General features: G+C 41.6%; 1 protein-coding gene across 7 annotated transcripts in view; it reads right to left on the bottom strand.

The window, feature by feature from the left end:
- Window positions 1-15,701, bottom strand: part of OCA2 (OCA2 melanosomal transmembrane protein) — a 397,483-nt gene that overhangs the window by 307,727 nt on the left and 74,055 nt on the right. For all 7 annotated transcript variants that reach the window (XM_082736012.1, XM_082736013.1, XM_082736010.1 and 4 more), the window contains 3 exons: window positions 11,534-11,716; window positions 4,760-4,817; window positions 2,906-2,978 (listed from right to left, as the gene is read on the bottom strand). In XM_082736012.1, coding sequence (XP_082592138.1) covers window positions 2,906-2,978; window positions 4,760-4,817; window positions 11,534-11,716 — 314 coding nt within the window. The remainder of the gene's footprint in view (window positions 1-2,905; window positions 2,979-4,759; window positions 4,818-11,533; window positions 11,717-15,701) is intronic.

Genomic DNA, 15,701 nt, shown 5'->3' with positions numbered 1-15,701 from the left:
GTCATTATCTGAATTTATCCTGGTATTATCCTTACTTGTTATGCTTACTTAGAATTTCTGCTGACTGATAAGCTTCATACAGGAGTAGCTACAGTACACCAGCAACCTACAAATATTTCCCCTTCCCTGTCTGGTTCTCACCGAAGACTGTTTCTGCATAGGATCCCTCCAAGTTCTTGGCTCAGCCTGGACAGTAGGTTATGATCACTTACAGTGAGGTCACATGAACTGAAGGCAGGATCCATCTCCTGGGGACATCATGAACACACTGACACTTGCTTTGAGAAGTCCCCAGGGGAAGCTGAGGAAAGCAGGAGGACGTCTTACTGTTTTTAACCCATGAAGATGATATGGAGGTAATAAGATGGGAAATGAAGTTCATTAAAATCACAGCTCTCTCTAGTTCTCTCAGAGGGATACACATCTTCATCTTAAACTGAGAAACAATTTTAAAGTGGTGAAGCATATACCAAGATTTTAGCAAGCTCTCAGATAGACATCAGAGCTACCCTGTCCTGAGAGCAGGTACAGATAAGCACTCTCATTCACTTAAGGGCAGGGATGTACCACGCACTGCCCACCAGAGCCATCTCATGAGCCCACCTGAAGGCCTTGAGTGCCAGGTCTTTCTGGAATGTTGCTGGTACCCTGTGTGTGAAGAGTGGCTCAGCTGAGTGAGAGGATGTCCTAGGAAGACACAGGGGGAACTCCCCCAAAGAACCAGAGGAAATAAAAATATACAAAAGACTACTGATGACTGCAAGGAAAACAACCCAATTTTCTAAAATTTCAGTTCACCCAAGCTTATCAGTTGAAGATACTAAAGCAAAAAAAATCTGTGAATGATTTAATTCCTTTTTAAAAGGCGATAATCAGGGGGAAAGTGAATAATCAGAAATACTTGAGCTGGACACAACTGTCTCCTTTTCTTCCTCCTCTTCTACAAGCCTTCTCCTCTACTTGCTTCCTCTTCCTCCCCACTCCTTTCTCTTCCACGTCCTCCTCTCCTTCCTAGCTTGCTTTCCAAAATGCTTCCTCTCCCAGGACTGGGAGTTTTAGGGACTTTCATGCGTGATTATCCTCATCCAAATATCTATTCAAGAGAAGCTCTGGGCTCTGGACTTTCAGTTTCAGCTGGTATGACTTGAGAGCTAGAAACACACTCCTATTCTCACAACCTGAAAAGGCTGGACAGATGTTAAATTAATGACTTGTTCTGTCAAGAATGAGGTTGCATCATAAACAGCTAACTTGAAATCTAGATTGAGACAGGTAACTGCAGGGAAGAATAAGGCCAAGTGTTTGCTTCCCTGAGACAGGTGCTACTAACACACAGAGAAGCAAGCAAGAGTAAACCTGAAAATTTTTTTTAAACTGCTCAACGCCAAGGGTGGGCTAGTGTGATAGTAGAGAGACCTTGGGAGCCACAGAACTGGGGTGTTCACATGTCCATTATAATAAGCTTTTGCTCCTGGAACCCGAGCAGGTACTTACAAAGAAGATGGAGAAATTGAGGAGACTCATGAAAAAGCCTTAATTTGCTGGGGAAACATATCAAATCTGGTAGCCTAGGACACAGTGGAACTCCAACACCTGGGAGTGGTGGGGAAGAGGAAAAAGTAGTTCTCCCCTGTGGGAGGAGTAGGAATAATGCACAACCTGGCAGACAGCAGGAGAAGCCAGGCAATTCCAAGTGTCTGGGATGCTGGAGGTTACCATGGCAACCACACACTGCAACACTGTCAACCTCTGACTAGATTTACACAGACCCCCAACCAAAACCCACAGTGCTATGGAATGAATGTTTATGTCGCCCACAATATTCACATGTTGAAGGCTGGCCTCCCAATGTGACTATATTTGGAGATAGGGCCTCTAAGAAAGTAATTAAGGTTCAATGAAGTCATAGGGTGGGGTCCTGATCTGAGAGGATTTTGTCCTTATAAGAACAGCCATTAGAGGGGCGCCTGGGTGGCTCAGTGGGTTAAGCCTCTGCCTTCAGCTCAGGTCGTGATCTCAGGGTCCTGGAATCGAGCCCCACATCGGGCTCTCTGCTCAGCGGGGAGCCTGCTTCCCTCTCTCTCTCTCTCTGCCTGCCTCTCTGTCTACTTGTGATTTCTCTCTGTCAAATAAATAAATAAAATCTTTAAAAAAAAAAAAAAAAAAAAAAAAGAACGGCCATGAGAGAATGCTCTCTCTCCATACATACACACACACAAACACACACACACACTGAGGAAAGGCCTTGTGAGGACATGGCAAGAAAGGCAGCCATCTGCAGATCAAAAAGAGAGTTCTCACCAGAAATCCAACTGGCCAGTACCTTGACTTTGGATGTCCAGCCTCCAGCACTGTAAGCAATGTCTGTTAATCCCCAAGCTGTGGTATTTTGTTATGGCAGTCCGAGCTAACACACTCAATATCTATTATCCTATTCAACACATCGAGCTTTTTAGTGACAAGCACAAAAGCAGGAGAAAACACAGTATGAAGAAATCAAGCAATCATCATGCCCAGATGACACAGCCAAGGAAAAGAAGCGATGAACTTAAAAATAGGACGGTAGAAACTACCAACACTGAAATGTGAAAGAAAGTGGGGATGGGGTACAAAACAGAGTATGAAAGAGCCCAGGGGAGCCAAGCTGTAACTGGAATGTGCCACTTGGCTATCATCTCCCCAGGGGGAACCTCACCATCAACCACCCAAAATAGTCTCACTAGTGCTCCCCTCCCTTTCTCTTCTGGACTCGTCTTTCATCAAATGTCCTGAAGGAACAAAATAGGCCTGGGAAGAGCAGTGATCAGCTACACTGGGACCTTCAGCAACAGTTGTAATGGTTCTCTAGTGTCTCTTTGTGAATCTCAGCCATGGGCAACTATCCATCTCAGTATAGACTGGATACAGTAGCTTTGCAGGGGTGACACAGCCAACAACTGCCAGAACTTTCCTTGATCTGGATACAGGCTGAATAAAATCTGTAACAATCAGAAACACTTAATGATAAGTTTGTGCCAGGAGAACATTGGGATTTAAATAATTTTGACAAAAGTTAAAAATACAGGAATAATAATGGTATTGACTCATGTATCGAACATTCACCAGCTCACTCTAAACAGTTTTTCTTAGATATTAAGAGATAAAATTCTGATTCATTTTATAATTCTCCACTACAATGGGTCTTGATTACTGATATTTGTTGATTTTAAGGATTAACCACTCAGTCACAAAATTAAATCATCAGAGGAAGGTAAACATGGTTTTCCCCTACTGGAGAAAAGGGCATACAACCCATGTGATGGTTAAAGTATATGTTTGTAGAATTTGCAGAGCACCTTATACCTCATCAGAAAGTACACTGATGTAGTTATGACAGATTATAGAAGTTCAAAAAAAAATTCCTCAAATCACCAAAACTTGAAAAAGGCTGAAGACTAAACACAGAGCAGAGGTCAATCCTCAGGAGATCAGGGACAACCTGGCCCACCCTGACCTTCTCCGTGGAAATCCCAGTGCACCACCTACTGGGCCCTGGTAAGCAGCCAGAGCTTCAGAACCACACAATTGTGTGAACTGGTAGCCAAAAAAATAAAAACATGAAGTTTTCAGAGCTCAATGTATTTGTTTCTTTTTTCATGCATAATTTCCTTTCTCTGGGCCACTGCTCCCTTCCCTTGTGGGTTTTTAAAGGGTTGCAGGTATTGACTTCATGAACCACCCTCACTGCTCAAGAGGTAATATTGCTCTTATATTTCACACTGAGAAGAGGAGCCTCTTCTCGTGCATAATCCTGCATGCACACACACAGAGCTCTGATATTCATGTCCACCTAGGCAGATAATGAAAACCAAGTATTCACAACCAAATATAGTCATGTGCAGTTTCCAGTCATTCAGGGTTCAGCATGGCCATAACCTCAGGCTGCCTGCACAGAAACGGCACAGCCACACATGTCTTAGAGTCCACAGGGCACAGGCATGAAAACACCACTCACATACCCCATCCTTGCTCACAGTCTCACATGCTGTCAGAGCAGCATGCACCAGCCACTCACTGGAGTCCCCCAACAATGGTGCAGACAAAACTATCTGATGCCAATGCTGTAAATTTGTACACACTCAGCAATAAGACCCCAATCACAGACACAATCTCAAAATGATCACAGACCACAAATGACCCACATGTCCCACACAGGCATGAAGACACACAAACACACAGCAAGCACAGAGAACCTCACATCCATGCATGCACAGACAGACACACACAGCCAAGCATGTACACACACATTTGTACACAAACAGAAATGCACACCTGAGCACAAAGAATCTCACACTCATTCATTTGGCAAAATATTGAGCACCTGAAATGTGATTCCCACTAGGCTACATCAGGATACACACCACACAAATGCTGGCAGTAAGACACATTCTTGAGGCCACCCATGATGCCGGGCATGCCCAAGACAAATAAAGACTTCCATTGCATGTGGTTGAAACAGAATTGGTAAGATGCTTTCAGGTGGAAAGTTAGACCCAAGGATGAAGCTAACTGCCTTCTATAGAGCAAAGCTTCTATTGTATCACAGCAGAGGAGCACTGCTAAGGGGAGGCCTCCCTCAGCAACCCCAGCCCACAATCCCACATGCATTCAGCATCTCCTCCAAAGAAAGGTGTGAGCCCCATACCTTAGGTGCCTTGCTATCTAGCCCAAGGCACCCAGGGGCTCTGCTGACCCAACAGCAGAGCTCTGTAGTACTCACAGAGCACACCACCACAAAGACAAACAGGCTCGCAACTTTCAGCCACCGTACACAGCACCTGCAAGAGAAAAGGAAGGACCCAAGTCACACCAAAGCAGTCCTATTTGTATGTGCCCAGACTGCCAAGTTGATAGACACCTTTCTGAAGCTTTGGATAATATCAATCTCAAAGCACATGTTAAGAATTCTTTCCATAACATGGCATAAAGGAAGACACTGCTGACCTATAAACGTATGGCCTCATGAAAAGCAGCTTGGTACAGGTTACAGAGGAGAGCAAAGTTAACCTAGGGTGTTTGCACATGTTTCTTGCTGTAGATGCTAAAATTCAAACTTGGTGGCTCTTCACTGGCATTTTGAAAGCTGAATTTCCTGGAAACAAGCCTTATATGGGTTCTCAGATTCATATTTTCAATTGTATCCCCCTAACTTTTCTGGAAAGTGAGAAAATAGATTTGATCATAGATGATGGCAGATGAGAGAGAGATAGATAGATAGAAGATAGATAGATAGAGATTATGATTATATATAAATATAACATATATAAAAACACTGATGGAAATATAATCAAACAATTCAAAAAAGAAACTGGGGTGCTGTCACTGGTTGTACTAGCAGTTTTTTAAGAATTACTTCAGAGATAATTTAACAAGCAATCCATGTTCTTGGCACATTCTGCAGTCTCCTGATGGTGTCCTGACCCAGTGGCCATCTCACTTTTCTTAACTGCAGCTCTCAGAGCCCAGGTAAATCTGAGTCTAGCCAACCCTTTGCAGTCTTTCCAGTCCCACTCTGCTCATATCACCTCCTCAGATCCACGGATCCCACCTTCTAATGACACTATCATTGCCCAGCCCCAGGGTGTGCTCTACCACTGGCCGCCCCTCAAGAGTGGGCATTTGGTGTCTGTGCTCTGTTCCTGTATGTGGAAAGGTGCTGGCCCACAGCCTGTGCTTGTGTAGAATGTAGAAGGTCTATGTTAGGACATCTTTTTCAGTATCTTTCTGATCTTTTCAAAATGGTAAAGTCTTATTTTGCATTCTCTTAGATTTAATGATTTGATAAAAAAGCATTTCACATTTCCAAATTGTAATTTAACAGCCCCTATTTTTTAATTTAATTTTATCTTTTCAGTGTTCCAAGATCCATTGTTTATGGACCACACCCAGTGCTCCATGCAATACATGCCCTCCTTAATACCCATCACCAGGCTCATCTGTTCCCCCCACCCTTCTCCCCTCCAAAATCTTCAGAATCCACAGGCTCCCATACTTCATCTCCCCCTCCTATTTACCCCAATTCACAATTCATTTTTCCTTTCCTTCTCCTAATGTCCTCCATGTTAGTCCTTATGCTCCATAAGTAAGTGAAACAATATGATAATTGACTCTTTCTGCTTGTTTTTCTTCACTTAGCATAATTTCCTCCAGTCCCCTCCAAGTTGATACAGAAGTTAGGTATTCATCCTTTCTGTGTAATATTCCATTGTATATTTGGACCATATCTTCTTTATCCATTCATTTGTTGAAGGGCATCTTGGTTCTTTCCACAGTCGGGCAATTGTGGCAATTGCTGCCATGAACATTGGGATATAGATGGCCCTTCTTTTCACTACATTTGTATCTTTGGGGTAAATACCAAGTAGTGCAATTGCAGGGTCATAGGGTAGCTCTATTTTTAATTTTTTGAGGAACCTCCACCTGTTTTCCAAAGTGACTGCACCAACTTGTCTTCCCACCAACAGTGTAAGAGGGGCCCCCTTGCTCCATATCCTCTCCAACACTTGTTGATTATTGTGTGTTAATTTTGGCCATTCTAACTGGTGCAAGGTAGTATCTCAATGTGGTTTTTATTTTAATTTCTCTGATGCAACAGCCCTATTTAAATGGGAATCAAAACTGGAGGTATCAGAATCCCAGATTTCAAGATATACTATAAAACTATAGTGATCAAAACAATATGGTACTAGCACAAAAACAGATACATAGATTAATGAAACAGAAGAGAGACTACAGAATAAACCCATGCTTATATGGTCAATTAATCTACAACAAAAGATGCAAGAATATACAATAGGGAAAAAAAACAGTCTCTTCAATATATGGTGCTGGAAAAACTGGACAGCTACATGTAGAAGAATAAACCTGGACTACTCTTCTGACACAATACATAAAAATAAGCTCAAAATGGATTAAAGACCTAAATGTGAGATGTGAAACCCTAAAACTCCTAGGCAATAATTTCTTTGACATTGGTCATTGTAACATTTTTCTAGATATGTTTCCTAAGGAAAGTGAAACAGAGCCAAAATAAACTACTGGACTACATCAAACTAAAGACACAATCAACAAAACAAAAGGCAACATACTGAAAGGGAAAAGACATTTGCAAATGATACAACTGATAAAGTTTTAATATCCAAAATATAGGAAAAACTTACATAACTCAACACACACACACATACACACACACATCCAATTTAAAAAATGGGCAGAAGACTTGAATAGATGTCCTCCAAAGAGGGCATACAGTTGGCCAACAGACACATCAAAAGATGTGAAAAAATTAATGAATACTGTTATGCTGAAAATAAATAAATTTAATTTAAAAAAAAAAAGATGTTCAACATCACTCATCATCAGGAAACACAAATTAAAACCACAATGAGATATCACCTAACCCAGTGGCTAAAATAAAAAAGAGAAGAAGTAAGAAGAGTTGGTAAGGATGTGGAGAAAAAGGAACCTTCAAGCACTAATGGTAGAAATGTAAATAGGTATAGCCATTGTGGAAAATGGTATGGAGATCCTCAAAAAATTAAAAATAGAAATACCATATGATCCAGTAATTGCACTACTGGGTATTTACCAAAAGAAAGCAAAAACATTAATTCAGTTTGCTTTACTACCAAAAAAAAAAAAAAAAGCATTAATTCAAAATGATATATGCGCCCTTTTGTTTATTTTAATAATATTTACAATAACCAAGATATGGATGAAGCCCAAGTGTCCGACAGATAAATGGATAAGGAATATGTGGGGAGGTGAACCATGAGAGACTATGGACTCTGAAAAACAATCTGAGGGGTTTGCAGTGGCAGGGGGGTGGGAGGTTGGGGTACCAGGTGGTGGGTATTATAGAGGGCACGGATTGCATGGAGCACTGGGTGTGGTGAAAAAATAATGAAGACTGTTAAGCTGAAAATAAATAAAAAATAAATTTAAAAAAAGAATATGTGGGTGTGGGGGGGTGTTTACATTTACATATAATGAAATATTACTCAGCCATAAAAAAGGACAAGATCTTGCCATCTGTGACAACATGGATGGATTTAGAAGGTATTATGCTAAGTGAAATAAGTCAAACAGAGAAAGACAAATAACAAATGATTTCATTCATATACGGAATCTAAAAAACAAAACAAATCAATAAACAAACAGAAAGCAGACTGAAACCTATAAATACAGAGAATAACTAATGGTTGCCAGAGGGAGGGAGGTAGAGGGATGGGCAAAATGGGTGAGGAGGAGTGGGAGATACAGTCTTCTAGTTACAGAATGTACAAAACATGGGAATAAAAGGTACAGCATAGAGAATATAGTCTGGTATTTCAAGAGCGTTCCATGGTGACAAATGGTAATACACTTGAAGACAGCATAACATATACATTTGTTGAAACACTGTGTTGTATATCTGAAATTAATGTAACATCCTATGTCAATTATACTCAAAAAGAGTAACAAATAAATGGGAATCAAAATGATACTTCTTTTTTAAAGCATGAGACATTGATTTACCTATCCTAAACACAAACTGTTTTCTACATAATGGCCATATACAGCAAAGCTGACAACCCAAAATATGTTTTACAAGTTTCCCAATGACCATACATGGTATGTTTTAAACTGTTAAAAAGAATGACATTGGGGTGCCTGGGTGGCTCAGTGGGTTAAGCCGCTGCCTTCGGCTCAGGTCATGATCTCAGGGTCCTGGGATCGGGTCCCGCATCAGGCTCTCTGCTTGGCAGGGAGCCTGCTTCCCTATCTCTCTCTCTCTCTCTGGCTCCCTCTCCGTCTACTTGTGATTTCTCTCTGTCAAATTAATAAAATAAAAAATCTTTAAAAAAAAAAAAAAAAGAATGACATTAAGTCTTTTAGTTCAGTGGCAAGCTCAATGCAACTATTCCATGAATCCTAGAAGATAAAGCAACTACAGAAAGTCCCAAATGTACTCGGTTTAATTTCTCCATGGTGTGGGACAGTTGAAGTACCTGGCATCTTCTCAAGCTGTGAACCAATCAGTTAAGGCAGGGTGTTAATAGTGTCAGAGCTCACCATCCTGGTGGTCCTTAGGGCCAGATCCCTATTTACACACTTTCACACAATTTACTGAATTTCATAGCAGACTCTGTGGCCAAATATTTGTCACATTTATGCAGGCAGCTGAGATCAACAATCATGAAAAAACAATGCATGGCTGGGAAACATGTTGGGAAACACAATCTCCATAGTCAAGAACAGGTGGAGGATATGGAGGACACATCCCTGCCTACCCACCCCCAGTTTACAAGCTGCATGCCCCCAGGCAAAATCCTTATCCTCCCTGAAGTCCCTTCCTTCATCTACCTCTCAAGATTGATAGAAGGGTCAATAGAACAATGAGAGTGGGCCTCTCAGCATACAAACAGGTGCAATTTGGGCATGCAGATAGGTACATTTCTTTTTTTTTTTTTTTTTTTAACTTTTTATTTTTTATAAACATATATTTTTATCCCCAGGGGTACAGGTCTGTGAATCACCAGGTTTACACACTTCACAGCACTCACCAAAGCACATACCCTCCCCAATGTCCATAATCCCACCCCCTTCTCCCAAACCCCCTCCCCCCAGCAACCCTCAGTTTGTTTTGTGAGATTAAGAGTCACTTATGGTTTGTCTCCCTCCCAATCCCATCTTCTTTCATTTATTCTTCTCCTACCCACTTAAGCCTCCATGTTGCATCACCACTTCCTCATATCAGGGAGATCATATGATAGTTGTCTTTCTCTGCTTGACTTATTTCGCTAAGCATGATACGCTCTAGTTCCATCCATGTTGTCGCAAATGGCAAGATTTCATTTCTTTTGATGGCTGCATAGTATTCCATTGTGTATATATACCACATCTTCTTGATCCATTCATCTGTGGATGGACATCTAGGTTCTTTCCATAGTTTGGCTATTGTGGACATTGCTGCTATAAACATTCGGGTGCATGTGCCCCTTTGGATCACTACATTTGTATCTTTAGGGTAAATACCCAATAGTGCAATTGCTGGGTCATAGGGCAGTTCTATTTTCAACATTCTGAGGAACCTCCATGCTGTTTTCCAGAGTGGCTGCACCAGCTTGCATTCCCACCAACAGTGTAGGAGGGTTCCCCTTTCTCCACATCCTCGCCAGCATCTGTACATTTCTAATCAGGTCTACAAACAGTTTCCGAAAAGACAGGTACCCTAATGTAGACAAATAATAATACTATTATTTGATAGCTACAAATTATCTTCTCACCTATGCATGAGCATCTTAGTAGAAGCCCATGCAAGGCTGTGTAGTGAGGGAAACAGAAAGAGACAAGGAGATAGTTGAATGGATGTGTCTGCCTCTGCTGGTGCCTCAGCTACCTCAGAGCATATCTGGAATGAGGATCTGATAGTCCTGGTCCCCAAGCCTTATTCTGTTCTTAGAGATGCCACTTTCAAATATGTGTCTCTCAACAAAACCTTTCTTTAAGTAAATGTACCTATAAAGCCCAGTAGACAAAGCAGGGAGAGAGCAAAAGTGCTCCAGTTCTGGCTAGACCATTCTCATGGTCCAACATAATGCCCTCAGTGTTCCCACATACATGCATGCCTAAGCCCTCCTCTGTGTGTGCAAGCATAGCCTTTCTACCACCACTACCAGAAACCCCCTTTCTCACAGCCTCAGGGTCCCAACTCACACCAAGCTGGACAGCAGTTTCCTGAAGGATGAGCCCTGGCACTAGAGCCAACCCTTCTAATAACGTGTTTCATCACCAACTACCAGGGATAATATCAGTTTTTAAAACACCATGGTGGGGGGACACCTGGGTGGCTCAGTCAGTCAAGTGTCTGCCTTCAGATCAGGCCATGATCCTGGGGTCCTGGGATCGAGTCCTGCATCAGGATCTCTGTTCAGCAGGGACTCTGCTTCTCCCTCTACCTGCTGCTCCCCCTGCCTGTACTCACTCTCTCTCTCTCTCTCTCTGTCAAATTAATTAATTAATTAATTAATTTAATAAATGATAGATACATATAAAGATAGAGATAGATACATGATGGGTATAGATAAATGATAAGCTTAGATAGATAGATAGATAGATAGATAGAATGAACAAACCCCACAGGAACTGCTAAAGTGAACTGATTCCATCTGCAAACCGAGGTCATGCCATGAAGAACCCCCGCAACACAAACTAGAAGGAGTGTAGATAGATAAATGTTAGTCATTTATGTCTGTAATCGGGCTGTCCTGTAGCCCTACAGGTCCCATGCTGATTAGCAGTGCTTCCTTACATATCTTCTAGGGCCTGGAGAAGATGTAGATAACCTTTCAGGAAAAGAACAGCCTGGCCAAATGTGAAAACCCTTCTTCCTCAACTTCATTCTGCTGGTTGGGAAGGATGCAGTGAGGCTGAGAACCGCCCCCAGCCCATCCCAGGGATGCTCTGTGCAACCATCACCCTGTGCCAGTGCCAGCACTCGAAGTCTTCCTACCTCAGCTTCAAAAGACGGAACCTGATATGAGCACTGTCCAGAGGTTTCCCCTTCTCTTGGGATCCAGAGGAACCAGCCAAGTCTTTGATCAGCAGGGATCCTCCCTCCCACTCAGCTGAGCTGTTTCCCCAAGATTCTTCAGCAGTGATGAAATCTGGGTGGCAAATAGGCATGCGCCATGACCTGGAAAGCAAGTCTTTGTGGTTATTTTCACAGAAATAGTAGCATCTCTGAAATAAGATTTCATTTCAGTGGTAAGTCTGAAATGTGAAACCAATTCTGGTTTTTAAAAGGACCACAGACATTTTAGTGCTGTCATACTGGTGGGACTTGGTCTTTCTTGACATCACAGAGCATTTAGCTTAAGGAAAATCATTTGAGGTCATGCATATGACCTCAAATAAAAACATTAGTTTGTTCTGAGTTCGGAACTTTCCAATAAAGCTGTTTCTGGCTCAGACCAACTCCAGTTCATTTCAGTATTTGCTTTCTCTTTGATTGTGCTGGAGTTCTCAATACCTACTTGTCACACTTTTCTTGAAAGAGAATGAGTGGTATATGCCTACAGTTGTCTTTCCATAATAGAGCTATAGGGAAGATGGTCTACCTGGCTTTTCCATTCAACCTATACATGAGCATGAGCAAGAGTGGAGAACATCAGTGCTGGACTCGATGGGCCCAAGAACGGAATCTCTCTCTAGAAGGATGATTCAAAAGGCATCACAAACTTTTCTCAAAATGACATGTGGACACATCCATTTACTTTTAGTTGAATCTCTGGGCTTCTGAACAAACCTTCAGTTCAGATACACTTGACTCTAGTGAAGTTGCACAAAAGCCTAGTATTTTCATGTATTGCCAGGAATATTCATGGGATAACCACACTGACATAATGGGCTGTGATCTTAGAAACCAATGATGCCTCTCAAGCCCAACTAGCTCAACAGGTGTAACTGCTTTCAAACTGGTTTACAATAAGAAAAAAAATAGTCTTATTCATAAAGAGAAACCCAAAGATGGAAATTAGGCTATGTGAAACTAATGTGTAGCAATAACAAATGAATGCTGACCATGCTGCAAACTAATCAATATTGAAAATAAAGAGTTTTGTGACTGGGAAATACTTACATGTAAGGAATGATTATCAGGACTCCCTCAACTGGTGAACAAATACAACTGTAACAAAAACTGAAACCAAGGAAACTTCTTTTAGAAGTGTCCAGAAGAAAGCTAACGCCAGTGTAACTAGAACAATGCTGTGCAATAGAACTTTCTGTGGCAATGAGCATCTTCTCTGTCCTCTCCAGCACGGTAGTCACACATGCTCATTGGCCACTTGAAGTGTGTAACTGAAGAACTGAATTTTTAACCTTACTTAATTTTAATTAATTTAACTTTGAATAATGCCTGTGACAAGTAGCTACTAGGCTGGTCAGTGCAGGTACACAGCCTGCACAGACCTTTATACCATCAGCTGCACATTCCTGCCCTCAAAACCTTGAAAGTAAGAAAACCTGACCCATGTTCTGTTCCTCTGTAGTGGTTTTTGGTATGAGGCACTTGGAGTTACTCTTAGAAAATATGTTGTAAGCCCTAACGAGTGACTGTGGAAGCAGATGGAACAGCAGCAGAGTTCTTGTTCTCGAGCTATTGAACGCAATGGTGGGATAAGAGCGGGACCCCATGATCCCTGGGGGTAGGGCATAAGTTAGGAGCTAGGAAAGAATGTAACCCCCAGTCTCCTCTTTCTGCATCTGGCAATTGCCAGCCCATACAACCCACTCCTCCCTTATCCCATGACTGACTCCCTGCATGCCTTTGCACATGGGAAAATGCAAATTTGCTTCAAGATATTTGCCATCCCTTTGTACTTCTTACAGTTTCTTTTATTTATTTATTTTCAGCATAACAGCATTCATTATTTTTGCCCTTTGTACTTCTTTCCCACACTTGGAGGCATCTGTCCTTGCATTTCTGACATAAATAAATAAATGAGCAAATAAATAAATAAATGGTATGTGCAGGACTCAGCTGCTGCTGCTCTCCATTGCAGAGGCAGCCCTGTACAACTGCTCAGATTGGTGTCCAAGAACTTTATTTCAGTGTGCAACAACAAGGAACAGCTTGGCATCCCAGGTCATGTTTCTGTGATCCATGTGCCCAGGACAAATGCTTACACATTATGCTTTTCAAATGAAACATGAGTTCTTTTAGTTTTTAATTTTTCAGTGTAACAGAATTCATTGTTTATGCACCACATGCAATGCTCCATACAATATGTACCCTCCACAGTACCCACCACCTGGCTCCCCCAACCTCCCACATCCCGCCTCTTCAAAACCCTCAGACTGTTTTTCAGAGGCCATAGTCTCTCATCTCCCCTTCCAATTTCCCCCAACTCCCTTCTCCTCTCATTCTCCCCATGTCCTCCATGTTATTTGTTATGCTCCACAAATAAGTGAAACCATATGATAATTGACTCTCTCTGCTTGACTTATTTCACTCAGCATAATCTCTTCCAGTCCCATCCATGTTACTACAAAAGTTGAGTATTCATCCTTTCTGATGGAGACATAATACTCCATAGTGTATATGGACCCCATCTTCCTTATCCATTCATCCCTTGAAGGGCACCTTGGTTCTTTCCACAATTTGGCAGCCGTGGCCATTGCTGCTATAAACATTGGGGTACAGATGGTCCTTCTTTTCACTACATCTGCATTGGGCTAAATACCCAGGAGTGCATTTGCAGGGTCATAGGGAAGCTCTGTTTTTAATTTCTTGAGAGAATTCCACACTGTTCTCCAAAGTGGCTGCACCAACCTTCCCACCACCAGTGTAAGAGGGTTCTCCTTCCTCCACATCCTCTCTAACACACGTTGTTTCCTGTCTTGCTAATTTTGGCCATTCTAACTGGTGTAAGGTGGTATTTCAATGTGGTTTTCATTTGAATCTCCCTGATGGCTAGTGATGATGAACATTTTTTCATGTATCTGATAGCCATTTGTATGTCTTCATTGGAAAACTTTCTGTTCATATCTTCTGCCCATTTTTTGATATGATTATCTGTTTTGTGTGTGTTGAGTTTGAGGAGTTCTTGAGCAATCTATACTTTTAATGCCATGCTGATCAAAATTCCACTGGTATTTTTCAAAGAGCTGGAGCAAATAATCCTAAAATTTGTATGGAATCAGAAGAGACTCCGAATTGTTAAGGAAATGTTGAAAGAGGAAAACAAAACTGGTGGCATCACGTTGCTGATGCCACCTTGGTGGCATGCCACCATGCCACCATGTAGCTTTACTACAAAGCTGTGATCACCAAGACAGCATGGTATTCATAAAAACAGACACATAGACCAGTGGAACAGAGAGACAGGATAGGAACCCTCAACTCTATGGTCAAATAATCTTCGACAAAGCAGGAAAAAAATATACAGTGGAAAAAAGACAGTCTATTTCAATAAATGGTGCTGGGAAAATTGGTCAGCTATATGTAGAAGAATGAAACTCAACCATTCTCTTACACCATACACAAAGATAAACTCAAAAACCTCAACGTGAGACAGGAATCCCTCAGAATCCTAGAGGAGAACATAGGTAGTAACCTCTTCGATAACAGCCACAGCAACTTCTTTCAAGATATGTCTCCAAAGGCAAAGGAAACAAAAGCAAAAATGAACTTTTGGGACTTCATCAAGATCAAAAGTTTCTGCACAGCAAAGGAAATAGTCAACAAAACAAAGGGGCAACCCACGGAATGGGAGAAGATATTTGCAAATGACAGTACAGACAAAAGGCTGATATCCAGGATCTATAAAGAACTTCTCAAACTCAACACACACAAAACAGATAATCCTATCAAAAAATGGCCAAAATACATGAACAGACACATCTCCAAAGAAGATATACAAATAGCTATCAGACACATGAAAAAATGTTCATCATCGCTAGCCATCAGGGAGATTCAAATGAAAACCACATTGAAATACCACCTTACACCAGTTAGAATGGCCAAAATTAGCAAGACAGGAAACAATGTGTTTTAGAGAGGATGTGGAGGAAGGAGAACCCTCTTACACTGGTGGTGGGAAGGTTGGTGCAGTCACTTTGGAGAACAGTGTGGAATTCTCTCAAGAAATTAAAAACAGAGCTTCCCTATGACCCTG

Source organism: Mustela nivalis (genome assembly GCF_964662115.1).
Source record: "Mustela nivalis genome assembly, chromosome: 6".
Taxonomy (NCBI): domain Eukaryota; kingdom Metazoa; phylum Chordata; class Mammalia; order Carnivora; family Mustelidae; genus Mustela; species Mustela nivalis.
The sequence above is the reverse complement of the archived record's forward strand: the minus strand, read 5'-3'. Positions and strand labels throughout refer to the sequence as shown.